Source organism: Strigops habroptila, chromosome 10 (genome assembly GCF_004027225.2).
Source record: "Strigops habroptila isolate Jane chromosome 10, bStrHab1.2.pri, whole genome shotgun sequence".
Classification (NCBI taxonomy): Eukaryota; Metazoa; Chordata; class Aves; order Psittaciformes; family Psittacidae; genus Strigops; species Strigops habroptila.
In genome coordinates this window covers 883,091-910,955 of record NC_046359.1, presented here as the reverse complement: position 1 = coordinate 910,955, position 27,865 = coordinate 883,091, and the positions used below count along the sequence as shown (strand labels likewise).

At 40.8% G+C, this 27,865-nt stretch overlaps 1 protein-coding gene across 5 annotated transcripts in view; it reads right to left on the bottom strand.

Annotated features, from left to right (window-relative positions):
- Positions 1-27,865, bottom strand: part of PHACTR2 (phosphatase and actin regulator 2) — a 133,974-nt gene that overhangs the window by 41,939 nt on the left and 64,170 nt on the right. For all 5 annotated transcript variants that reach the window (XM_030499584.1, XM_030499588.1, XM_030499587.1 and 2 more), the window contains exon 2: positions 4,193-4,360. In XM_030499584.1, the coding sequence (XP_030355444.1) occupies positions 4,193-4,360 (168 nt within the window). The remainder of the gene's footprint in view (positions 1-4,192; positions 4,361-27,865) is intronic.

Below are 27,865 nucleotides of genomic sequence, written 5' to 3'. Positions count from 1 at the left end.
GAGAGCAAAATAGCCTTCAAGCATGTAAAGATATACTTTCACTGCAAGCTAACCTGATTTGTGATGAAAAGCTACAGCTCATTCACGGTGCAGCTGAGGCTGGCACCCTATCTGTTTCTGGGATTTCTGGAGGCACAACCCTTGCCTTACTGCTGTAGAACAGTACAATTTATCCCTATTATTCTCTATAAGGAAATATGTGGGGAATTCATCTGCATTTCTGGCCAAGACAGAAGAGAAACTGCAGGAGGGCACTGAAGGTCAACACAAATTACCCTCGACCACTCCTATGACTACTACTAGTACTAATACTGGGTAACCAGCTTGAATGTAAGGTATGCGTAGCCAACAGGCTGCTGGCATAGGTCGGAAAGTACAGCCAGGCTTGGCAGAAAACGTGTCTTGTATGTAGGTAGGAGGGTAAACATCAGTAACGCTTAAACAAGACCATAAACTATACGTGCCTTAAAGAGGTACTCCAAATCCTCACTCTGTGAAGATTAGTCAATACTTAGGTACATTCTTCTTTGTCAACATAAAAGCTCTGGGAACTATTCTTGTGCCACTTTTGTATATCCAACTGCCTGAATTTGAATTTAGAGAGTTACATCTTACTCTCACATGAAATGAAAACTCTCATATGATATGAAAATAATTTGGGAACCTTTCATTTATTTTTAGAACTCATACTGTCCAGATTTACTTTCTTTTCATCTCCCCAGCTTAGAAAGCCAGTGTTGCTATTTCTGAGGTAAAAGTCAAGATTTGCAGATATTACAAAATTCCTAGTTTCAATTTAAGAAAAAAAAAATATTTAAGGGGCACTGAAAATTGAGATGGTTGACAAAATGCATGTAAACTGGGACATACAAATACAAGCTGATATACTGAATGTACAAGATGATACCAAAGTTCTGAAAATCTGAAATTAATTCCCTATACTGCTATGTTTCTATAATACCACCTAAATAAATAAAATTTTACAGTGTAAGCAGGATAGATAAGCAGAACATTATTAAAAATAAAGGATATGTACTCCTTTAGAGAAAGAAAAAAAATGAATCTACTGAATAATGAAAAAATATCAGAAGTTCCCAAATCTCCTGTAAAATATCTTCAGGTCTGCTCACCAAGACATATATTAAATTTTGCTTATTTAGTCTTCACAAACTATTAAGGCACTGAAATACTGGAGTTTATATCAGAATGGTTTTGTGTTTTATTAGCTGTTTTATATTGTGTTATTCAATATAATTGCAGTCTTCACTGTACAAAAGCTTGGCATGTACTACATTGATGGCTATATAGCAGGATGCTAGCTAAGCAATGAAGTAAAAAATGAAAGGTTTTTCAGTATAATTTAAGTCTATATAGATGATAGGTTTAGATACACAAGATACATGAAGCACTTAGGGAATCAATTACGTTAGTTGCTTTTTTGCCACAAAGGACTATTAAATACAAAATCTTGTGGCTGGACTTAAAGCAGAGATTTCAGTTAGTCAACTAAGTGTTACATCCTCCTACACTGAACTTTTGCCATCAGCTTTAGCATTTACAGAGATTATTTCATTATGCAGATAATTAACTTCCACTTTTCAATACATAATTATAAATAATGATGTATTCAATTGACCAAAAGAGCTCCCACTTATATGATCTATGGACTACACTTATCTTTCGCCATCGACTCTGTTCTGCTAGTTCGTAGTGCAAATTCTCCTAACTTATATGGATTTCTGTTTGCACACTGGTGCTCCCCATTTTCAAGAACACATTGATCACAGAAATAAAGTTTTGACTTTGCAAAAAAGACAAGGAGGTCTATATTACTCTTTTAGTTTCCAGACCTGAAATGCACTGCCGCAAAACCACAGCTGAAATGAAATAAACCCCAGGTTGTCTAAATTTTAAGAAGTCATCCAAAAGAGTGGGTCTGTTCTTCCTGTCTGCTTCAGCATGCTTTATTTATAGTAATCACATTTGATAGTAATTACCAAGTGGTAACCTTTACAGAAGAATGAAAACTACTACTTCTTCAGTTTTGCTGGATTTGTTTTTAGCTGGATCAGGTTTGTGATCTGTTCATCACAAAACTGGTGCCAGTACAGAGGAGGCAGTGGAACCAGACAGATACAGCTGAAAGAACTGGGAAGACAAATTATCACTTGAAATTAGTTTTGAGGTAGCTAAGATGGATGCTGCTTCCCAATAATTACCTCTTTCTTAAGAGTAATAAATACAGCTACGCACTGGGAGCACACAGGGCAAAATCAGACTCAAAATGTAAAACGTTACACATACTTCTGCTGTAATGTTACTAGCACCTTAGCTCTCATGGTCTAGGTATATAAATGCAGCAAGGTTCAGGGAGAGAAGAAACAACCCTCATTACCAACTAGTGTGGCTGTATGGCATCTGAAAAAGATATTATGTGACTCAAAGTTCATCTATCTGCATCTGTAGCATAGTTTTAAAGCTGGATTTTTATTACAGTTCTGAGATTAGTGTCATGCTTGTAAGACTACACTGAGTCCCTCTAAAGACAGTACAATGTAAGACACACTGTACTTAACATGAATTTACCAGATATTCATTTGTAAAAAAAACCTGCCAAATGACACATGCATTATTATTTAATGGCATAACAATTTAACATATGCTAATATGTTGTGATAGTGTGAGGAATCTCTGTATACACAGTTTATGAATGGTGATTATTCTGAAGAATTCAGTGCATATAAAACCACATACCTGTCCAACAGCAGCTGCAGAACATCCAGGAGTCATTAACTAGAAATAACTTTGCTCTAGCAATATGATAAAAGTACTAGGGAAGCTGAAGGAAACTCAAAGCAATGAAGGAAATGTTAGACTAAAGGAATTTCTTTGATTGCAGTAGTGGAAGAAGTTGTGGGAGTTTTCTTGCAGGGTATATGAGAAAATTTTAAAAACAAGAAAAAAAAAGAGAGAGACTGAGAGGAGGATTTGAAGATCTCAGAAAGGCTGTCCAAAACTTCAGCTGGTACCTGGAGTGATGAAGACACCAGAGAAGATGTTTTCTTTTTGCTTTTTTGTGTAAAGAAAATACGTTTTAGAAGTTAAATTGTAAAACCAGAATGTTCCTTGCTGTAATTGTCAGGGATTGGTATGGTGTTAAAATGTCAAGCAGTGTACTTCTAAGAGTTCAGGAGACACTACTGAGGACACCTTAGGAGACTAGTATTGGTTTTATTGCCTAGAGCCACGGAAGACAGTGGACAGAGGGCTTGCACTGTGATAATGAATCTGAAGAGCTCATAGATGTTCACTGGACTCTGATTTGACTCAAGTTTACAAAAGCACAGCATCAAGTGTCTGAATCCCAAAACAGAAATTTGGGATTTTTCTGGATAAAGCTTGGCCAGAGCTGTGACACGCAAAGACATGCACACATATGCAGGGTGGCATTCAGTTTCCTAAACTTGGGTGCCTACAGCCACTTGAGATGCCTGACAGTTTTGGAGATGTCTGCACAGAAATGACAAATACGACACAGAACCTTCTGGGGAGCAGCCAGGGCAGCCCAGAGCACCTCAGGCGGCACTAGGCAACTATGTTTAGCTAACTGAATCCCAGCCCTCAATATTCCTCTTTTTCAGAAGGAATATAATTCAATCACAGCATTTGATTTCAGATCATTCTTCAAGCCTTGCCAGTGGGGGAGTGAAGGGGCAGAACAGCCTGTATGAAGGCAGTGGTGGCAAAGCTGATCCTTATTCTTCTGCTGGGCACAGCTATGTCTGCTTCTCCCCTCCAAACACAGACCAAACTTCTGTCCCCATGAAGGGAAGATTTGTAACGCAAGTCGCTGACTATTAGGAGGACATAAGGGCACTTCCAACATATTTGAAGATATGTAATATAGAGCCTAGTGTTTCTTGGTTAAGAAAACCAAAGTACTGTCAACATCGAAAGAATATCATATATAATGTTTAGTAAACAAACTGCCTATTTTTTTTTATAAGTTCAGAACAGAAACTGAACAAGATTAGTTTTTTCCTTGCTAAGGATCAAACTGGTTTTCTGTATGTCAAATACTGTGCCTAAACAACCCCTGCCATCTAAAATGCTTCAAGAGCTTTTCAAATATTACTCTGCAAAGCCATCACAGTGTTTCCTATTCTTTGTCACCAAAGGGCCACAGACATACCTGCTGATGTTTCTCTGAATTTCTCACTAGTCTTCTTCTTTCGCCATTTCCAAGGTTTAAAGATTTTGCCAATGGTGGAGAGTTTGCCCTTCCTCTTGAAAGGGGGAGTTTGGGATCCTGGGGCTGGTCCATCCGAGTTAGCGATTGAAGCCTTATCCAAACCATCAACTGTATAAACAAGAAAAGTAAAGGTAACTGAAGGATGGAAAACAAAATGGTACCCAACAGCTAAACTGTTTCGCTATTAGATTGCAGCAGGCTGTGTTTGGATCCGTGTGATTTCTGTTCCAGTCGGCAGTCACGGGCCGTTTGAATGCAGCCTGTAGTCAGAAGCCAGCACGCATAACAGCTAGCCCTGGGCTCCACTGCTGCTCAGCACCTCAACTACAGCAAGCCAGAACTTGCTTCTCATGATGCACATCTGGCACATCTGCACAGTACTGTGGTTTTCCATCGCTACTTGAGAATTCCTTTCAACACATATTTAGGTGACTTTCTCCCTACCTTTGGCAAAGCTGAATAGCTGTCACCATATAGAAAACAAAACCCTTGCAATGTAAAACCAGAAATTATTTCTTTTGAATGAAACAAATCCTTTCTTGAATGAGCTCTAAAGATAATTGTTCTGGAAGTGGAATGAAAATAGGTCTCTTTGATATCCCCAGTAATCAGTCATTCACAGCGCAGCCTGCCATGAGTCAGGTTCCTTATTAACAAAACATATTTAACAAAAAGCTTTTGAGCTATAGCCAAAATTTAAAGAAGGATTACTTTTCTTCAAAAACATATTGGGTGATATGAAAGACAATATTTATCATCAATGGCTGTAACAATTGAGTTTTGTGAACCAAATTAAGACTCATTCCACAACATGCTGTAGCATACAGTTAAAATAAGTTTTGTTGGAAATTTCCCTGAGAACTCTACTATTATTTATTTCTATTTAAGAACTGAGGTTTCTTAGAGCCTTCCATTCATGGTCCTGCAAACACTTCAAATGTTCTTAATTTTATTCACGTGAGCAGCTTCACTGAAGTAACTGCGATTACTTACGTACATAAAATTAATCACAGGCTTAAATGTTTGCAGCATGCAGGCTCTGTAATTGCTTTCATTCATCTAAACATTCTAATTATAACCAATTCAGAACAGAGTTGATGCCACTCTGAACAGTAATAATGATAATCATAGATCATTAAATCAAAAAGTGCTATTCAAAGAAGGAAATATCACTGTCCCCATTTTACAGATGGAAGATATGAGGCACAGAATTGTTAAGTGCTTAATTTTATGTTTGCCAAATGGCTTCCTGAATCCTGGTCCTGTGTCCTAGTTGCTAAAAAGATACATATTCAGACACATAACATCATTGTACAATCTTATTATTCTGTTTCTCAGACAAATGGCATTTAATGAGTCCTATATTTGTCCTAGACTTTAGATTGATCCAGGATGCTAAAAAAAAAAAAACCAAAAAAACCAAAAAAAACCCCCAAAAACCTCAAAACAAAAAAACCTAAAACTTTCCTGTGAGAAAGCTGATGTAATGCAAACAGAGTCCAAGAAACTTTACTTCCAATGTTTTGAAATAAAGTACTGGATAAAAAGATCCATTGTATAGCTTCATTCAAGTCTGTGGAGTTAAAACCAGAGATAAATTTGTATGAAAATGATAGCATTTAAATCAATAAATCTGAGTTATACCATCAAATGTAGTAAATTCTGTACTGTCAGAGAGAAGGAACAGAGATATGGAAAACTTCTCCATGACAAATTACTGTTATTCAGATGGATTGGAATTTAAAGCTTTTATTTAAGTGATTTCCTTGGCTATTTTCTGATCTGTAACATGGAGATAAGATGGAAGAAAGTCATGCAAATGGATTTGAAACGTAAAATCCAAGATTATGACAAGGACTCGGGTATGTCTAACCCTTGAGCGAGTACTAAACCCCAGCTTCCTCACTTGTGCACCCTAGAGAACAATGCAAGGTTTAATCCGAGACTTCATTAAAACCAGCTGCCACCCTACAGACCCTGAGAAGCTGGGTGAGAGGTGGGGATAAGAAGACCACCAAAAGCAGCAAGCAGCTCTCCAGAAAGAGAGGGGTATGGGACAACATAAGGACCCTGTCAGAGGTGCCTTGCCTGGAATTAGGGATTGCACTTTTGTATAGGCTTACAGACACTGCCTACGGAGTGCAATTCCTTATGGCCTACAGAAGCCTCTGCTGAAAACGATGTATCTAAGGGAGAAGTACATTTACTTGAAGGGTAGTTACAAAGGTAAAATTTTTAAAAAAGGTAAAAAAGTTACAAAGACCTAAATTTACCTTGGCAATTCCAGTTGATACAAGAAGGGATAAGGGCCACAACTTGTGGCTGGGAAGACTCCATTAAGTTGTAAGGAAAACACTTCCAGAAGGTGGATGGTGCAGCATGGAGCAGATTTTGGGAGGTTTTGGAGGCTCAGTCACGCAAGCCAGGGCTGACCTCACCTAATGTTGGTAATAGCCCTTCTCTGAGTGTAAGACTGGACTGACTCACCTCCCAAGGTCCCTCTCAATCAATATTCCCATGGTCCTAAGGGATGTGGAAAGACACGGCTGCTCTGTGAAATCTGTGTTAGTAAATCCAAAGAATCAGAAGTGAAGTGCAGAAGAAAGGACACTAGGATCTGTTGGCTGAAGAGTTTTGTCCTGGGACAGAAGCCAAGCATTATCTCACTGGCAGAGGCAGTCTACCAGCACATTAGAGCGAAAGGCTATCCGGCCCTTGGAGGCAGCAGGACAAAACCCATGTTCTTGTCTCCAAACGGCTTAGAAAGGCTGGGTTATTGATGTGAAGAGCCTGCACCCTGGTGACAGACAGCATGGTCTTTATAACCACTAGAACATAGATTTTTTCAAATCCGCCGGGGTCATGGAGTCCAGCCTATTGCAGGCAACCACTTCCACGAAAGCCTCGTCTATGTTTTTTCCTTCTGTGCCTACCAGCAGGAATGGAGAAGGATTATGGCTCCAATAGCTCCCCAAAGAGAAACATGGAGTTGCATCAGTCCCTGCTCTGCCCTCTGCTGAAAAACAGAACTCTGAAATAATGATATTCATCCTAGCAAAAGAAATCTGCCTGCTTCAAATGAGCTATCATATGAAAAAAGGATCCATTTAGTGGTGAATAATTCAGGAAGACTGCAACTTCTGAAAACAGGATTCAATAACTCCTTCTGACAATAAAAGATGAGGAGTTGATTTACCAAAGGAGTTCAACAACTGCTCGTAATTGGGAATTTACTAATCTGCTGACCTTGTACCAGTTCCTTCATTTGAAAAAAGGACTCAAATATGTATCTGGAAAGGAGCAATAAGCATGGCCAAACATCGCAGGTTGACTTTAGAAATAATCTAAGATAAAGTAACATTTCTAGGAGAAAAGACTTATCTATATTCAAAAGCAATCATAAGGTAACACATTTTACCAATTAATAAACTGCCTAGGAGGAAAAAAAACCAAAACCAGAAACAAAACCCCAAAACCAAACCAAAACGAAGTTCAGCAATGACGTTCCTGAGCATTTATGGAAAGATCTTTTCCAAAGCTATTACTCCTCATCTTTGAAACACTCAGCAGGAAATTGATGTTTAAAATTTATATTATTTGCTTTATATGTTACATATTACTTAAAAATAAAGCAGTGTATTTTTCACATCAGAGAGCTTGTGTACCTTCTATTAATCATTATAAACATCATATTTATATAATTATAAAATTATACATATTCACTGAAATTAAAAGAAGCATCTTAGCTTTCCAAGATGCTTTTCTTTGTACAATGTCATGAAGTCCTGCCTTCTTCCCACCATCTTCAAAAACCCAGTGAGTCCCTTAACCACCTTCAGTAAACACCATTAAGTTTGACATTAAGACTTTCAACTATACTACCTGCATAGTTTATGATATTATATTCCAGTCCTTTGCCCTAGGTGTAGATTTTACATCTGAAGGATACAAGAAGGATAAGAAGTATGTGAGCCATGCATGTTGATGTCGTGCAAAGAGGAGATCTTGTAGAAGACCAACACCACCACTATCTGAGACACTGTGAAGCCAAATCGTGCTGGCACAGGCCATGAGCTAGATGAAGGATACAAAAAGGACAGCCTCTCCGCAAGCTTGTGGGCAGACACTAACTTTGCAAAAGCAAATTGCAACAAAAAACTATCCATCAGATCATTTCAAGCAAGTCTAATATAAATTCCTCTGAAGTAAACAGCTGTGATTCGGTTGGTTCCAGGCTTTTTGATCTAAAATGCAGTAAGACAGTCTTTAAAAGCTCTGACTTAAAGAAAATTCATGACCAGAAAAAGACAGCTACATTCATGCCATAAGTTGTTCCATATTTTTACTTATGTATCTTTTTACTCTCGGCAGTGAAAGTGGAAAGCCAGCAGAAGAACCTAACCTCATGACTGAATGCTAGGAGGAGTACAAGATGTATAGGAAAAAAAACCAAAAACAAACCCCAAATAAACCAAACCCCAAACACCACACCATGACGTCCTTATGCTATTCTTTTTCTAGTGAAACCGTATTTTAATAGTTGACAGATCAAAATTCCTTGTTTGTAGTTCACAACAAGTAATTTGAGTCACTGATGATATAATAAAGGTCAAACCTGAGTAATTAAGTAGCTACCTACAGTAGGAGTATACTAAAAAGATTTTTTTTGGTTGAAGAATCCTTTACTGCATCTGAATACTTTTAAGCTTTCTTCTCTCACGTTAGTCCACATTTACATTTAGTCCTAATAAGAAAGAGTTTATCAGATAGACTTTGTTGTAATCTAGTACGGAATGTCTTATAAAATTGCTGTTTAATAATTCTTATCTGAATGGTATTTTAAATAGAAATTTGTGCTGTGTGGCCAACAGTAACACATGATGTGAAAACCATGAATCACTTCAATTTAGTCTTACAGGCACTCCACACTAATAACAAGTACACTGGAATCAATACTAATAAGTGAAGTTTAATTAGTTTATGCTTGTCACAAAGAATCTTGAGATCCTGGAGTAAAAAGCACTTAGGGCTACATCCAAGAAAAGAAATAAGGCAGAATTTAGGTGTGTTTGTCAAAAGTTGTGCTATTGGGAGCCTGAAAAACTCTGATCAGATGCTGCCTGGCTCTGAAGGTACAGATGTCATAATTCATGACATCAAAACTACCTGAAATCTCTGCTTCTCTGTACATAAACCAGCATCCATACTGGAGTTCCACAGCAGAATCGCTGTGGTGATGAAGGCAGCCTGGGAAGTTTTTTAACTCACTTCCATCTGCTCATTCCTGACCCACAAAAACTATGCCATCCCTTCAGTTGTAAAAATACGACTGTTCATTGGGCTTCATCGCAAGTAGATCTCTTAATGATCCAGACCAAAAATGGCCTCTGCCCTCTTTCCTTTTCTAAAAGATTATTTTTAATCTCGGACACTTCCGTAACTAGTCTTCAGCACGATCCTACAAACACTTGAAGTGCCAGGGCTAGGCGAGGAGCGGGGTGCGGCACAGGGCAGGAGCCAGTGCCTGGGCTGGGCAGGAACCTGAATCAGGTTCACAGCTGCAGCCAGGATACCAGGACTCGAGCCATGAACCTGACAGCGCTACATAGCCTGGCACATACTGTGTGCCTGAACCTGGGTGAGTCCACCAAATAAGCGTGGTTTTGCCTACAGCATTCAAAGGGTAGGTGGAAGACTTGGGTTCCTTCCCCTTTCTGAATATAGAGTGTTGAAACATGCTATCCTTCGCTTCCCAAAGAAAAACATCCCAACTGGTAGTACGAGCCACGGTCCTCTGCAGAAAGCAGTTTTAGGGCCATTCAGCCATGAGCAAGAGAGAGAACAGAAGGGGAAACATGATGCTGTATTAGGGTAGCTAAGTTCGCCCATTCTCAAATATATGGGAATTCATATATGGGTGATGTAATGAGTATGGGCCTTCTGCAAGAAAAAGTCACTGTACTTCAGATGAGAATGTACAATATCACTTGAATCTTTCTGATACTAAAAAAAAAAAGCATTACACGATTGCAATGCTATTAAGCCTTCCAAATGAGTAGTCGGAAGTGCTTTTTTCTTTACTCTGTCTCCCTACTCCCCTCACCAGCACTTTTCTCCACAACTGTTCTAATCTTGCTGGAGAACTGGGATGTTACAGGATTCTTTCTCACATGAAGGCTGTTAAAAGTACAAGAAGGTACCGGCAGAGTGGCAAGTTCTCTTCTTTTCCCACCCCTCTGGGTGCTGAACCTTGCATGCTGCAATTCCTTCTCCCACCCACTTCCCTCAGAGGACTAACCTCCTGCAGTTCTGCTCTGGATCCTTGTTACATAGCAAGGCACAGAGCAGTCAGATGAAGGAAAGGTTTGTCTCCTGCCGCTCCTCCTCTGGGGAACATGACCAAGAGGGGAAAAGGCACAGAACCAAGTGCTCCACCAATATCAAGGCACTAACGCAGTATTGACACCTAATGCTGTCACTAGTATTAGGTATCTTGCAGTATTACCATGATATCGCTACATCACCCTTAAAGTGTGCGAGGACAACCTCTTTGTTGGAATACAGGTGTCTCAGGGTCTCATCTAACCATAAATGAATTAAGAAACGCAACAGAAGATGCAATGGCCTCAGTTCAAAGCCACCTTCTGTGTGGATTTGGGTCTGAATGATTTCTGTGCTTATGAACTACTGGTTAGCTAGTATAGATATTTTTTCCCTTTCTCACTGCAACCAGCAGCGCTTCAAGGATGTGCTGTAAAAGTAAGCTTGGTTTATTGAGACCTCGAAACCTCTTCTGACAGTATTATGATTTTCTGTACAGTCTTGCCAAAGGTCACAGAGCTGGGAGTCATGGTTTTTATGCCAGCAAAATCAACATGTTTATGCAGCTGCATATTATCCCCATTTAGTGACAAGAACAATAAGCCATCGACTTGCTGTAGAGTATGGTAAACTGTTTATTCCTAGAGCTTACTGGCAAAATTCAAGACACTGCATGATAGAATGTTTGACATGGTCATTAAAAATCAGAAGTCATTCTGACACTATCAATGTAATTTTCAACACATATCTCAAATTCTGTAATGTTATATCTATTTCTCCTGACCAGAACGAGATGGAAAGATTGTCCTTTTAATTTCTCCCTTTTTATTTTCTACTTGGAAGGGGAAAAAATGCAACTAATCCCCAGTGGGTAAACGGACAAATAGAAGAGCTATAATCTACCTCTGAGCAGCACAATGAATTGGCATCTGAATGCTGTTGCCTTGCCATACATCTGGAGTTTAACTTTGGGGAAACTCTGTCATGAGCTAATTGACTTGATTGTGTTTTAATTAAATGAAAGGAAAAAGCTGAAGTTCACATGTAGGCGGCTGAATGGTAGTTTCCATATGGAACCGCCAATATTGCAAAATGTTAATTGGACCTCCTGCTGGCAATGAGCTAAACAAGCTGGGTAGCGGCTACTTCAGAGGGATGCTGGCTGCTGCCTTGAAACAGCCAGAGGGGATCCTCCTGGGATAACCATGGCAGGAACGGATACAACTGCCTGAATGCCTCCAGGTTTCTGCAGGAGTATACGCACAAATGCCTTTTGGGTTGCTGGAGTCAAGCACACATTTATCCCACATGCCTCCCATGCATTTATGCCAGTTCTTACTCTCTCACCTGTGCACCCGGGATTAACTTACAGCCTGGAAGAGATTGTTTAGCTATACTACCTCTGAGGTAGGAAGCCCTCACCCTGCAAGACACAGGTCCCCAGCAAGCAAGGAGACCTTACTCTGGCTTCCTACTACCTTACACAAGCAACAGTAAGTAAAAGTGTTAATGTTAGAGCTTGAGACATATGCTTGCTGCTTCACTGAGGTAAAGCATAAAGGACCTCTTTGCTTCAGAGTTACCTTAAGTGTTGTTCTGGGGTTTTTTTTCTGGTCACTATAACCACATCAACTTAAGTGCTCTTGGTTGCTTTGTCAAGTTACAGGTTATAGCATTATAATATTAGTTACTGTAGAATGTCTCTTGCTAATGCAACCCAAATGCAGATAACACACTTGTAATGTGCAGTTTCAGAGTTACTTCACAGTATAGATTTTACTCCCATTGGGTTAATTCTACAGAAAAAAGCGCAAAGTTTTAGGGCACTCTGCAGAGAGACTGGAAATACCACAAGCAATAGAGCTAGTCAGGGCTACCTGACTACATTAGACTTCTCACACAGGAACCTTGTGCAGAGCTCTTGTCGGCTACATCTAGCCTGGCATGTAAGCTGGGGGGATTGTACAGTGCATTAAACACTGCAGTTACACCTCTGCAATCATGCCACATCTCATCTGTTTCTTGTGTTAAGACACACTTCAGGTCTGAATAAAAATAAGGACCTGGCCTTATGCTTGCAATATGTCCACAAGTATGCGTTTGCAAATTAGTTATTTATATTTTGGCATCATGCAGTCCTTACTAGAACACCTGCATGATTCCCTCCTCCTCTTCAATGACATGTTTAACTTCCATCCTTTTGGCTTCCTACAAAAGGAATAAGCGAATGTTTAGCAATCCCATTATACAGGTTTGAAAGTGATCTGGCCGAAAACTCTTCTTGCTACCTCCTCTCTGACCTGAACACAGCTAGCTCTGACTAGAAGGATGCAGGTTGCATACTCTTTTTTTCTCAATTCCAATATTTGAGCAAAAAGCAGCAAATGGAAAATTTCCAGACAGTTACATTTTCCAGATATATGAAACATCAGGTCAAAAGTCAAATCCTGGATCCAAGCAACTTCCCCACAAAAAAAGGAGGGAAAAAAAAAAAATCCAGACATGGTAACAGAGATGTAGGAGGACAGAAAAACCAACAACTAAAAGCACTGTACATAAAAGAGAAACCAAACCACTTTGAACAGCTGAGGATTGAAAATTAATGCTTCTTGTGTCAGAATATTGAGGAATAAATCTCCTTGGAGTACAATGGTATAGATTTCTATTTATAGTTAAAAACCGTTTTTGATAATTTTGTAATTCCACCTAGAAGTAAGCTGCATGTACCCATCTTGTTAAATTCTGTAATGATATTTTTAAAAAATATATTCTGAAATAAATATATTCTGAATTTTTATTCTGAAAACCAGAACTGCAGGACTGGAAATATTTCCTTACTGACTGTTCTTGGTTTAGCCTTAATACAGGGGAGAAAAAAATAACTATAGTAAGTTTACAACGAATATTTTTAGCTACAGGCAAGTGGCAGAACTTCCCAGCAGACACTGGCTAAAAGTGTGAAACTGAAGTGAGCACATGGCCCGTCTCCTGTATGGTAATAAACAGGAATTAAAAGAAAACATTTCTGTGGTAACTAATAGGTACATAATACTGATGCTGAGATAAAACTGAGCAAGGTATTCTAACAGGGAAGGCGTTAGCCCTGTTCCCATTTCTCGAGCTAGCAGCAAAGTAAGTCTCCATCTGCCTCAAATGGGCCAGGAACCCTCGGATGTCCTGTCCTAGCAGCAGCAGCACCCACTGAGGCACAGAAAGCTGGGGACCGGTCCCCAGTGTTGGCTTATCCCAGCAAGAGAGCCGGGGTGATAGGTATGCTGTGTTGCTGCCTTACAGGAATGTTCCATCCCCAGCAGTCCCAGAAACTTGAGAGGATGAGAAACACAGTCCACAGGAATTTGGGGAAAAGAAAATTGAAGGACACAAGGCAAACGCAAACCTTGTCATCCAGTGCAAACTTTGCCAAGCAGACCCTGTACATCAGGCTGCTAACTCCTGGGCAGGTCTAGGTGCTTACCTCTGACTCCTCTTAAGAGCCCATGTGCCTTCAAAGAAGAAACCAGCACACCCTCAGGTGGCCCTAGCTACTCGCTATCCGAGCTGAGACAAAAACCTAGCAAAATGGTCAAAGCACGGCCAAAGTTACGATGGGCTATTTCTAGCTCCTCCTCTCTTCATACCATGCTGGTGACCATTTGTGAGGTTGCACTTGATCATTGCACTGAACCAGAAGAAAAATAACTTTTTGTCTAGGTTTTTAAAACCGAGGTAGTTCCCACCACTGACACAGGAGGGTCAGGTTCCTGTGTCAGTAGTTTTGCTGACCACACTGAGCTGGGTGGTGTGCCATGGAGCTGGAGCTGGAAAAGAAAAGGAGGGGATGGAGGAGAAGTTTGGGAAGAGATGGAAGATTTCTGCCCTGAAGTTAGCACCTGCGCTCACTGCCAGTGGGTGTGAGAGCTGTTCCTCACAGCAGCACGTCCCAAACCCTTCACCACATCCAGCACAGAGCTAGCTAACACTGCTAGCTATTTTCCTCTTCCACATGCTGAGCAACCTGGTCTAGTGGGGGATTTCCAACCCTGTGGCAGGGGGGTTGAACTAGATGATCCTGAAGGTCTCTTGCAACCCAAACCATTCTATGATTCTACGAAGGAAGCTGGGGAAGGAGGTATATGTCTCTCCACATCCCACCCCATCCTATCCCATTCCATCCTGCTCCAACTCATTCCAGACCACCCAGCACCCTTGCTAAACACAATTCTGTATAAACATTACACATATGCTTTTCCCTTTAGTATTACTATATTTCACCAAATCTTTCACAATTAACATGTTTACACATCTGAAAGCAGGTTTGGTTTTGTGGGCTTCCATCCCAATGCTTACTCGCAATTAAGTACTATAACAAGGAGCTCTTGATCTACAAATAACAGAACATTTACACAAAAGAATCTTTAGCAGCAATTTGATCAGTTGTGTAATTAAATCCCCTGTTCGGGACAGTCTGGAGCTTGTGCTGCCTTTTAGAAGTGACATTTTATTTTATACTGGCACCACTTCAACACCTTTTTTCTAGTACAGGATACAGCATACTGCACTTGTTCAAATGTGTGTAAGTCAAACCCGAAGCAAATAGTTTCTTTTTGCAACCCTGCTGGCCTCAGAATCCCACTGGGGAGGTCAAAGACACTTTTAAATCCAACCAGCAAATTTCTGAGTGTTGCTGTCATTGCAAATGTTTGTACAACCTATTAGATCTTCATTTTTTGTAGCAAAAACCATGTTTATTTTTAAGTTCAGTTTTTAGCTGCCTTTAAAATGTTTGGCTTTGTTGCTAGATACCAGCTTGGATAAACAATAATAATAAAACTCCAACACGCTCAGAAGAAACTATTAATGATTAAACACAGTTCCTCCTCTCAGCCAAAATGCCAATTTGTCGACTCTAAAACCACAGCCTGTAAAAATTGTTCATATCACTCTGTACCTATAATATCACAACTCTGAATGCCGACTAAGTCGTCATCTTTGCTATGAGGAAATGGGAGTTGCCAAGCTGCAGCTGACTTTTATTCCGCATCATGTTTCATTACTCGCTCCATCCCCGGCTGCACAGCAAACAGCTGCTTTATTCCCTGTATCTTGTTCTTTATTAGGGCCAGGGTGGGGAAAATCAGGCACAAGCTGACATATTTGTCAGCCCAGCTGCTCTTCCTTTGCCAATTTAAACTTGGACGCTTAGAGGCATATTCACGTAAAAGGACAGGTTTGCGTGCAATTTGTGATGGGATTCAGTCATACATTAAAAACCAGTGTGTCCTCTTTCCTACAGAATGAAGAAAAAGTAATTCCGTCAAGAAAGCTGGTGGCAACATAAATCACTACAGCAAAACCCAGTGGAACTATAGTACTATCTTCATGCAGATTTGAAGGTTGTATTCTTACACATTTTGGACTACATTTTTTCCATAGAATCAGTGTTTACAGAAGTGAGGCACAGATAATCAAAAAGCTTTGGTTGGAACAAATTGCAAAAAAAGAAAGCTGCTCCCCTTTGTCTCATTGCACTGGGATGCAACCCTGTTTGCAACATGGAGGTGGGGTTGGAAACCAGGATCCTGCTTCCCTGTGGGAGAACCAGCAGTGCTCTCCTTTTAGGGCCAGCCACCAGCCTAGGACTAACCAAGACATCAAGTCCTCCTGGGAAGAAAAGGGGTAAAGAAAAGGGTGGGGATGCATCTTGTTGTCAGAGAAGACACAGAGAATACGCTCTTCTTCCCTTAGGGGAAAACGACTGCTCTGCAAGGGCACCATCAACATGGCAGATACATAATTGATACTCTCCTTTCTCCACTTGCTTGTTTCATGCTATAGTTGAAGTCCCCACTTCTCCTCTGCTCTCTGTTAATAATGAATGACTGTATTATTGCAGTGCTAAGAGGGCTGGTCATAGATCAGGACAAGATATTTGTGACAAGAGCTGTACAAACAAAAACCATAAAACACCGTTCTTGCTCCAGCTCTAAGTATAAAACGAAAGAGAACAGCTTGAACAACAGATTTCTGATTTTTCATTGCCACCTGCTCAGCTGTTGTGTTTTTAAGATATTCTTTTTAGCTACCCAAAAGTCCAAATGATTTTGTTTGCAGCATGTCCTTTTCTAATACCTCTCATTCAGACATTTCTTCATAAAATACATCCTTGTCATCTGTAGGCTAAAAGAAAATGTCAACTTGAACTTCTACGTGCCAGTTTAAACGGAATTGTTTCATCTGGAGCTGGATGTGCATTCCTAGAGCAGGAATGCAACTACCCACAGAAGAAATACCAGACCCCATCTTCTACACCCCCAATGCATTTCAGTGCTATACTATCACAGAGCCTAACAGTACTGATTCAGTACTTAGCTTCAGCAGACATCGTTAGTAAGAGTTTCAAATGGTGCCAGAGGTGATGCCTGGTTGCCTGATGGGGGAATATGAGTCCACCCAGCTATATCGGGATGCACTACTGCAGTGTGGCATCTGGGAACACCTTTCCTTTACTTCTCCTACTGAGCTAGGTGCAGTTGGGAGTTTGCAGTCATTGTAGCCCAAAGAGAAATTTTAAGTCTTCCAGTCACCATTACGATGTACTCAAGCTTGTCCTGCATCAGATAACATACTGATTTATTTATTTTGTACAAAACCCAATAGAAATGTCAAGAATAATTTAGCCTACTTTAGCTAGACTGATGCTGACGGAGGTCACTCCCGCTGTATGGAACGACACACTTCACTGTATTTTGTATTTTTGTAAAGACTGTCTTCAAACCAACCAGTTTTCATTAAGATTTTTTTTTAATTATTCCTTATGGGTGCAGGGGTAAGCCAGCCTACATGATCCTGAGTAGCCACAAGCCAGAATACAAGTGAAAACATGAAAATGGTTTACTTTAAAAACTGAATGAAATGGAAGCCATTCTTGCAACTATTAGGATTTCATTCATGTTACATTTACTCAGATTCTGTGGTATCTTTGTGAGTGCCATGACCATTCTAATACAGATGAACTGAACACAACAGCTTTAGTAATTAGCTGAATGCTTCGAAGTGCCATAGTAAAAACTTGATTAGAAAAAGGTGGTGCAAAAATTCTGAATATGACTGGCAAGCCCTGCAACTACTGCTAGCAACTCCAAGAAGCATTGGAAATTCAAAATCCTCCAAGTAAGTATGTACAGCATCAGGGTTCACCAAATTCATCTTTGGCTTTATTTAAGCTGAGTAAAGTTTTCTTTTTTAAACCACTAGCAAATGTTTTCCTAGAGAGGGAACATTATGTGATGGAGCACTCGCCTGTTCCCAGCAGTCCCTGGGAAAGCGAGCCATCCCTTAGGAAAGCCCACAGGAATACTTTAGAAATTCCTGCTGGTAGTTTCTGCCTGTCCTGATGTTTCTCCTGCTCTCATCCTGGGCTTTCTGCAACTTGTCCAGCAGCTCAGGTACCCGACAAGGGAGAGTAAAGGATATTTAACTGCTCATTTAATAATAAATCGATACATGGATAGAGTCTCCCACAAAGGAATGAGCAAACACTGTTTCCACTGGCAGGCTTTCTCTAAGGCTTTGCCCAGAGGCAGGCAGCCCATCCTGGCAGCCAGGCCTCACTTGGGTCCTCACTTCTCCCACTCAGTGGCCCCCAAAATGGCATCATTGCAGGGATCAAAGGAGGGAAAGGAAACAGAGCCCATGGATAGATGCTCATGTCCCCATTCTGGTGGGTGCACAGGGAATGCTGTAGCTCTGGGCTGGCAACCAGGAGCTGAACCTAGTCCCCATGCACTTCTGCAAGGCACAGCGTCTCCACACCCACCCCCCCCCAGGACCCCTCCATCTACGTGATTTGAAGCCTGTTCAGCTCCAACCTTGACTGAAGGAGCAGAGGGCCCTCCTGCAATCCCCAGCAATTTACCTCCCTCAGAAAATACCTCCTGAAAAATTCTCTTTGCCATGCTGAGCAAAGCTGCTGCGTAACTCCATCCCCAGCAAAACACACTTTGTGTAAGAGCAGGTTCTAAAACAGAAAGAGGTTAACAATTATTCTTTAAGAGAGTGCTTTCATGCAGCTTACAAACAAATGACAGCAACTTTCCCGAGCTTAGGGGAGTGGTTGTGACATTTTGGAAATGAAAAGAAGTGATAAAGGGTTCAGTCACTTTCTTGCCTCAAAAAGGGTTTATAATTTCCCCTAAACTTCCCTCCCATTTTTGCCAATATTCAAGTACTCAGCACACATATTCAGCGTTTTAGACCCTATGCTCACTTTTTCTCCTAGCTCGATGCTGAGCTCTGGGAGTGGCAATTTTCACCCTAGAAAGGACCCAAAAAGGGACCAGCGCATCACACCACACAGCTCCTACCCTGGGCAGGCATTGCCCACACGTGGCAGCTGCTGAACTGATGGCAGCCCGATGCAGTGGACCTGTCGTTTCCATTAAATACCGAAGGTGCATAAGGACATCGCTGGCTAGTCATACTGAACCTGCCACAATGCAGTGCTCACAAAAGCTAAGGTATTTCAGGGAAAAACCTGAAACCATGATGAAAATATGTAGAAGCCACATAAGTAAAATTGAAGATTTCTGTATTTGGTAGGAGGTTTTCTGTATATCAATACAGATGTATAATGCAAGGAACGTAGGTAAGCACAACAACACAGCCTGACTCCAGTTAAAAAAACTTTACTAGAAAAGCATCACGAACTAGAAAAGCATCACTGAATATTTTCTTGTTCTAGAAGGAATAAAATTAAGTTAAAATCAATTGTTAACTGTCTCTTTTTTAAAATTCCTCTATAAGATCAAGAATAATATACTAAACTTGAACAGCAGAGGTATGCATGATGTAACTAACTCAAAGTTGGTTTTTTTTGCAAACCTTATGACATTTCATGCTTTTATGAACAATGGTCACTGGAAACCATGATCCTACTTCAGGTAACACCAGCTCTGAAGAGGATGAAGAACCTTCGGATGTCACCTCAAAGCTTCCAATCCAAACAGCCTCCTTCCTACCGAGCTCCATCACCGACACTGCCTTCCCACTCCAGTCATCCCTGATGTTAACTTTAAACTTCTGTCTTTTAACCCACCTAGGAATCAAAGGTTTGAGTGGAAAAGAACAATGCATTACTATAGCACATACATTTTCTTTACTCCAGAGCTAAACATACGGTGGCAGAATACTGTCCTTGCTGTGCTTCAGTCAAGCTGTTGAAAAGAATGTAATCAATTTTATATGGTCAAAGTACTTCTTTGGGGTGTATCTGATCGTTATTTTTATAAGTACAAAACTACTTGCCAGTAGGAACAGGTGAGTAATTGGTGAAAATGGTGGAAGGACATTAACTAAAAACATTAGTGTAGGTTTTTGTGCAAGTAAAAGTTCTCATCAATCATTTCACTGACTTGCATTTTAACATGGGTGGGTCTCTTTTCAGACAATTACAGCAACATCTGTATTCACAAAACTGAAGGATCCCTTTTACCTCTTATGGCACTTACCCAGAACTAGGGAGACTCAGAGCAAATCCCTGTTATTGAAGGGGCTCTTAACCTACCCCTATCCTAGCTTTAGTATCAGGGAGCTCCGGGGAGCGTTGCTCTGTCTCTCAGCTCCTCTCATGTCCACTGACGGTGTGTACCCATTCTCCAACTGCAAACAGTTGCTGCTACTAGAGCTCTGGCTTCTCTATTTTAACTGATAAGATACAAGAAATAATTTGAAAAATTGTCACAGTTTTATTGAAAATTATGCTATGAAAACTTACAGCAAAATATAACGTAACCATAATCTGATGCTAAAAACTTGTGCAAGTATATGTACACATATGTGTGTCTCTCAGTGGGACTTCAGCCATAATTCTTGGGTTAGAAAAAAAATGTTCCTGCAAATATGTCATAAAAAACCCCATCATTATGATACCAACAATAACGGCACTGAGTTATACTAATGGTTGGCTTCCTTACAGAACTTCACAGCAAGCTGCTGGGCCACAGAGGGCTAATGAATGTCCTCATAAAAGACTTCTCAGTACGCTACCCATCTCCTTGAAGGGTCAACCTCTTGCACCACCTCAGGACTTCCTGAACTTTTTTTTCCTTCTCTCTTGCCCCAAACACACTCTTTTCTCCCCACCCCTCAATAATGACCTTTTTTTGTTTGTCTCAAAAACTTTTGCTACCACCTCATATATTAAAAAACAAAACAAAAAACTAACTAAAAAAAAACCCAAAAAAACCCAAAAAACCAAACAACTGGTAGGTGCAAAGATTGAATTGTAAAGAAATACACAGAGAAAGACAAAAACAAGCTGCTTTAGATTTGCAAGTTTTCCCCACATTGACATCTGGGCATGCAAGTGAGCACTTAAACCAGAAAGAATGGGCTCCCTGCTGGTATTTTTTTTAATGAGATTGAACTGCCTGGTATTTATTTGTTTTTAAGAAATGGCTAATTTAATTAGCAGTGCTGCATCTGTTCTTCCTCCCTCCTCCCCTCACTCTTATGTGGAATTTACTGCATGAAGACTAAAAAAAGTTAAATTGAAATGAAGAAACCTCTGGCCCCATACATACAGAGAGTGCATCAATTCTTGAGGAGGGTGGAGAGTGTGATGTAAAAAACCAACTGGTCTGTGACACCAACACTTCTGTGCTCACTGGTGCTCAGTTCTGCCCCAAAACATGCCCTCAGAGAAAAAACAAGTTGCCAAATGTGCTTAAGAGTAGCATTCCCATCCAGGGACTGTCAGGGTGCAATGATGTTATCTGCTAAACCATACGCAGGCAGGGGCTGAGGACTGCTCAGCCTTTTTGAGGCTGCTCCCCTCAAAAAGCTAAAGGATGAGTTAGGCACAGCAGCAGGATAGCTCGCTGTCTTCAGCTGTATTCCTCCACCACAGTGAACATGCTTAATGAAGGACTTCATTTTTTTTTACGGGTTTTGGGTTTTTTTTTGTTCATCTCCTCTTCTGGGGATGTTTCTTGCAACGCTTTTCTTCTGCGGTTGAGAAAACCCAGAACGCACTGTAGGCTGAGCAACAGAGAGACACAGATGTTTTCTCGACAAACAGATCCCTTAAGGACAGCTAGTTGAAAGGTACAAACACAAAAATCCACAGCCTGACTTTGTTCATTTGTGCTCACTTATTTCCTTGGTCTGTGGCTTTCAGGTCTGCAGCAAGGTGAGGGGGTCACACTATTAAATTATCACACAAGACTGTTCTCAGGACTGATCAGTGCTCACAGAAGAGTTCAGAGCCAGGAGACGTGAACCCTTCCTGATCATGCCAGGGTGATAAGCCATGGCCTTCAGTCTTACATGCTGACAGATTTTGCACTGAAGCGGCTGAGAAAGGCTTGCATGTTGGTAGGGCTGAGCTGGGGGAGAGGGGTAACTTCTGCCTAAGGGAAGGAAAGCATCAGCGTGTGCATCTTCAGCCACTGCAGCCATTTCCAAACTAATAATCGATCTATGCATTAGATATAGTATGCAGTGCTATAAATAAAATTTTGTGTCCAGCTTCTGCTAACTATAGAAACCTGCAAAGTCACAAACCCTTGCTTTTTGGTTTAAAAATGTATTGAAAATAATTTTTCAATAATGCTTAGCTTTTGGATACTTTCTAATGGCCTAGCTCTATATTCTCAAGAGCTCTATATTTTTCATCCTTCATAGATGACAGCTAGAAAGGTACATTCTTTTTTCCTCTTCTCCTTTCAAAAAGACATGATCCTAGAGATCCAACACTGACATTAAATACTTTTCAACACATCTTTTATTCTGCATTTCAAACTAAGCTACAGAGTTTCCAGGTGCGTCAAATGCTTTAAAAGCAAACTGTTTGTCTTGCTGGGTCTAGCTGAAATATGCCCTCCTCCTCTTCTCCTCCTCTGCCTCCAGTAGTGATGGGAAAATCAAATCAGCAGGAGGAGCAGTGCCAGAGGGGAGTTAAGAGAGAGGTGTCGCTGTATGTGTCCAAGATATTTGGTTTTTTCAGCTTCAGGTCTCTGTGAATTCCCCCAAACTTTCCAATAAAAACTTTCTTCCTCTCTTCAGAATCATGTTCTCTCTATAACACAACACAGTTACATGATGGTATTGTCCAACAAAAGGCTTTAAAAGCCGAGCATCATAGTCACGTAGTTTCTGCAATGCTTTATAGTTAACATCTCTCTCTGTTTCCTGCTGGCTCATGTTCTGCTACTCTCCATGACTTTCTCCTCCAACTATAAACCATTTTTCATTTCTGTTTGGTCCTGGTCCAGCTCCTGACAAGCTGGCTTTATCCACAGTCTTAGCTGTCCATTTTATTGTTCACTCCCTTGCACATACAGGCTCTTTCATGTCTCACCGTGAGGCTTTATGTATTTCTTCCATGCCCTAGTTCCATATGTCAAAAGCAGCAATATTCAAGTAAGAAACATCAACAGTATTTTCTTCCCAAGAAATCAAACCTGGTGTCTTCTTTTAAGAGTCAGACTAGCCTTCTAAAACTTTTCATTTCAAGAATTCAAGCACAGGAACCACTCTGCAATTAGTGCAATTGTTTTAAATCATGTACCGATTTTTAATATGAATTATTAATACTAATGTTTTTCTTCTTTTTATCAATCACTTGAACAATGCATCAAAAGAGGTGAACCATGCATGGGGGCATAATGTGTAGGGCAGGAAAACCACTACACCCTTCTCTGTATCAACATAAAAGAGGCCAGATTAGCAGTGCACTAGAACACTGCTTCACATTTTCAGAACAAGCGTATTCCTAGCATCCATGCCAAAACCAACACTTCCTTCCCCTCAGAAATGCAATAAATCCATAAAACTCCATGAACAAACCAGTAATCTTCAGACACATTGAATGAATTTACAGGAAAGGAAACACACAGCCAGTTTTGAATTATTATCAATGAAATAAATTATAACACATTATATATGTATAATTTAAACATGTCCAATTTCTTGGCAATGAACTGTTTGGGGTTTTTTCTTCTCCTTGTAAAGACAGCTAGTATCTAGAAATCATTTCCAGCTAGCTTACAACAACTTTAAGTGGTAACGTGACTCAAACTACTTGACTGTATCCCACTGAGTCTGTGTTTCATAAGAATGCAATGGAAGTGTCATTTCTTTGTTGATTCATCCAGGATCGGGGGGTGAGGGTGAGAGGAAGACGGAAAAAAAGCCTGAAGTTTTCAGCCTGGGTGACTTTATAATGCTTGTTATGACATAAATGCTTCAGATAAGCTGATCTCTGGGGGTTATAAGCAAGGAAAGCAACTGGGAGAAACCAGACCATCCCTCACTACTCATGGTCACACCACATTTTTAACTCAGGATTCTGCTGCTTTGAACTTCACTGGTTTGGTGCCTGAGCATTAGAAATCTCTGTGCATCCCTTAGACAGTAGAAGTGGGAGATCTCCAAGCCATGTTGAGGCTTATCAGGGCTTCATGGGCAAATGCTTATTAGGAGTATCTCCAGCATCTCACTTCCAACACTATCCGCAAAAACTGATTTGGGGCATGGACAGACATAACCTGTCACATAACAGCATTGTGACTCTTCCATCAACTGCTATGCCTTTTGGCATCCATACAAAAACACACACTGACTTGCACTGCATCATCAGAGGTTGCAGTCTGCCAATGATGCAGGCATGGGCACTGGAGCACGCTGCTGGCTTTCCAGCTCCTGGTTTGAGAGGGAAAATCACTGGTACATGTGACTGCAGCAGGCTGAGCTGGACTGCAAGGCCAGCTTCCACTGCCGTGGTTTGTTCCTTCAACACGCTATCCTCTTCAGTGCCAGGCTGCCCTCCTGTCAAGTTTTCTGGGCATTCAGACCCAATTTCACTCACGACAAGTGCTATTTTACTTAGTTCAGTTGGCTACCAAGCAGAAGTTGGATCCAAATTGTTTTCTGTTGCCTGCCATACAGCCATGCAGGCAGAAGGCAAGAAGAGTCCTGCCTTCTTCAGCAGAAAAGGTCAAGCAAAACAACAGTAATTTTAGCATGCATCAACAAAGTTCTGCGTTGCAAACCTCAGAAATACAATCAGGGGTGGCAACTTCCCAGTCTGCCTCTAAGTCTTGACAGCAGCGATTTAAGCAGAAAATGTAGATTATATGATTGCAGTGAAAACATCAATTTTCATGGTCTATCAGTTACCCTAATTTTGCAAATTACCTAGTTAGCTTAAATCAATAAACATTAGAGATTGTCAATAGTTTTCAATAATTATTTCTAGACTGTAAACTATGTGATTTGTTCAAACAGAGCAGTGATAGCCCAGGCTTAAAAGCCCAACCAGCATCTGAGGTCTCTGCACCATTCTCGGGCTTTTACTGGGCAACACATTAGAACATTCAGACCCAGAAAACACAAAAAGGCTTAAATAATACTGAAAGGAGGATGGTCCACCCACACGACTAGGCTCTGCTGATGGTTTGGGCAGCTGGTCAGAGTGAAGACATCTTGCAACACTAATAAGAAAACCCCCACATTCTCAGGGGTGAGGGATGCAGGCTGATCTTTAGGAGCAGATCTGGTTTTGCTCACACACTTTCAAATGTTACGACAGCTGTATCACAGTCTAACTCTGCTCAGCAAACATCACTCCAATTCATATGAAACCAAAGCAGGAATCGGAGGAAAAGGTGGCAACACACCCCTTACTGTTTACATCTTTTCATATAAAACTTCATTTTCACAAAACTATCATTGACACAGAATTCTGCATTAATACTCCTATCTGCCAAGTAACAAAGTGTTACCACAGTTCTACAGTATTATATAGAAGAATGTTAACCAACATGTACTTAGTCAAACCTTTATCAATACAAAACTGACAGCAAGTCATTATCTTCCCATTTTTTTCCCAGTTTACTTGCATGCAACCTGACAGTATACCCAAAACATAAAATGATGGAGTAACCTAGACACTCATTCCTCCCTAGCTTTTTTCCCCCGCTTACACTGATCATCACAGCTGTTCAAAGCAGTGAGATAACATAAAGGTAAATAAGACTTTCACTTTTGACAGAGACCTTATTTCCAAGTGCCTGAAAACCAAGTCAGGGACAGAAGAAATGCATTCCTATGCAGCGATCTTGTATAAAGCCTGCAAGAAACTCAAGTCTTAAACCAAATTTCCTAATAATGAGTCTCCACGTGATGAACAGAGGTAATTGCTTTGTGCAGACTGTTAGTCCAAACCACTTTGTGGACTGCAAATAGGTGAGGTTAAATTGATCCACATATTGTAATAATTAAATCCAGAGCAAAATAGGAAAAAAACCCCAAAACCAAACAAACAAAAACAAAAGAGAGGACATCCACCTGATTCTGGTCAGAGACAGTGAGAAACAGTCTATCTTCACACCCGACATCACTTGGATGTTCAGTGACCTTCCCACCTAGTTCTTACTGAATCATTTCTACCATAGAGCACTGCAGGAAATAACACACTCTGGAGCCTCACCATAATTTTACATTTGCCTAAAAATACACTTGACAGCCTAGAGGTTGTAGAGTTCACATAAGGGAGGATAAAAATGACTCAGATTTGTTCTTTGCCTTTGATATTGTTTTGAGGACATAAAAATAAAATCTAAAACCCCCTCGCTGTCTGCCCACCTCTCCTGCTGATGGTTTGTACTCATATTCCCTTTCTCTTCCTTCTTCAGTTTTGCACATATTTTTAACTTCAAAATCTTTATGTGGCTTGAAACCAGACCTGACTGAAGGCCTTTCAGCAGCATGGGAAAAACTGAATTCTGGCTACTCAGGGACACAGACAAAACTGAACTGCCTCTTTCCTCGATGACATACGCCTATGCCCTGGCTGCTATCTCCAGCAGTTGGCCTCGCTCTTGGGATCTGCTGCAGGCAAAACAGACCAGAGCCACCACTGCCTGTCACTAGAGACATTTTATTGTCACCAGCAAACTACCTTCACTCTTTCTTCCTACACCTCTGCCCTGCCCAGACCTACTTGAATGAAAATCCTTTCCTACCAGGAATCCCCCTTACGTCAACTAGAGAAGGCAATGAATGGACACTTCAGGAATGAGTTCTCCATATGGAACTGTATGGCAGCTGGCTGGGGTATTTCTGTGGGTCAGAAACATTTTTCTAGCCATTGCTAAAATTTAAACACAATGGCCAGAAATAAGTTCTGGAAGCAGACTGTTTGCTGAAGTATTTTTTAAAAATCCATCAGTGATTGACCCAAGGGATTAAGTGCACTCTACTTCTTTAATCATCATAGTTATGTTTTAAAACAATGCACTAAAGTGAAAAATTCAAATGCAGCACTGATTCAGAAGCATTTTTAAGCAATGTTATTGTTTCATTTTTTAAATCTCAAAAAGCATCAGTGTCCAAAATGAATAAAGGACAACTTTAAGTACATGAAAACATATAAAGAATGATACAAACGTCCAAGTCTCTTCTGCTTTTCACAGGCAGGACTGTGATCCAGCTCAAACACTTATGAGGACTTGGGAGCTCTTTGGTTTCCTCCTGACTTTGTCTTAGGTGCTGACCTGCCTCCTTGGTCTCAGTTTTCCCATTTAAATTAAGAAAAACTGTACAAAAAGACTCAAAATTGTTTTGAAATCTGTAACAGAAAACACCACCTAAGGACAAGGCAGTACTACCTACAAGCAATAAGAAAGCTGACGAAGAGGATCTAGGAAGGAAGGACAACTGAGCCAAGAGGTGGCTGAGATCCAATGGAGTGGGATCCGCTGTCAGTGAGGCTTAGCACAGGGGGCTCAGGAAGAAACAAGATCTCCTGTCAGCCTTTAATCTGGGGGAAGTATCAGGGTGGTCATCTGAGAAGACAACCCTACACAAACCCAGCCAGCACACGGGGCTCTGCCACCCTGCCCACACTGACCTCCTGGGAGCCAGCTTTCCTCCTCGTGGCAGATGAGGAAGCTGATGATTAACACTGCAAACAGGTGATTAGTGGCTACCAAACATCAGTGCATGAAGGCATCTCAGCCAGCACAGCTGACAGGAAAGGTCACACACCCTGCCAGCTAAATGAGGGGAATCCACGCTCATTCTTTGAAGCAGCCTCAGCATGAGAAGAGGTGAGAAACTGATTTGGCACCTGTAGAGCCTTTATTTTCACATACAGATGTTCCTGTGGTTCACATGCGGTTCCTGTGGTGTGGCTGGTCCTCCATATCCTCACAAGATCTCTGCTCAGCCATGATCCTTAGAAGGCTCAGATTGCAACCTCCTCTGCAGCTGAGGAGCTCAGTTTGGGCC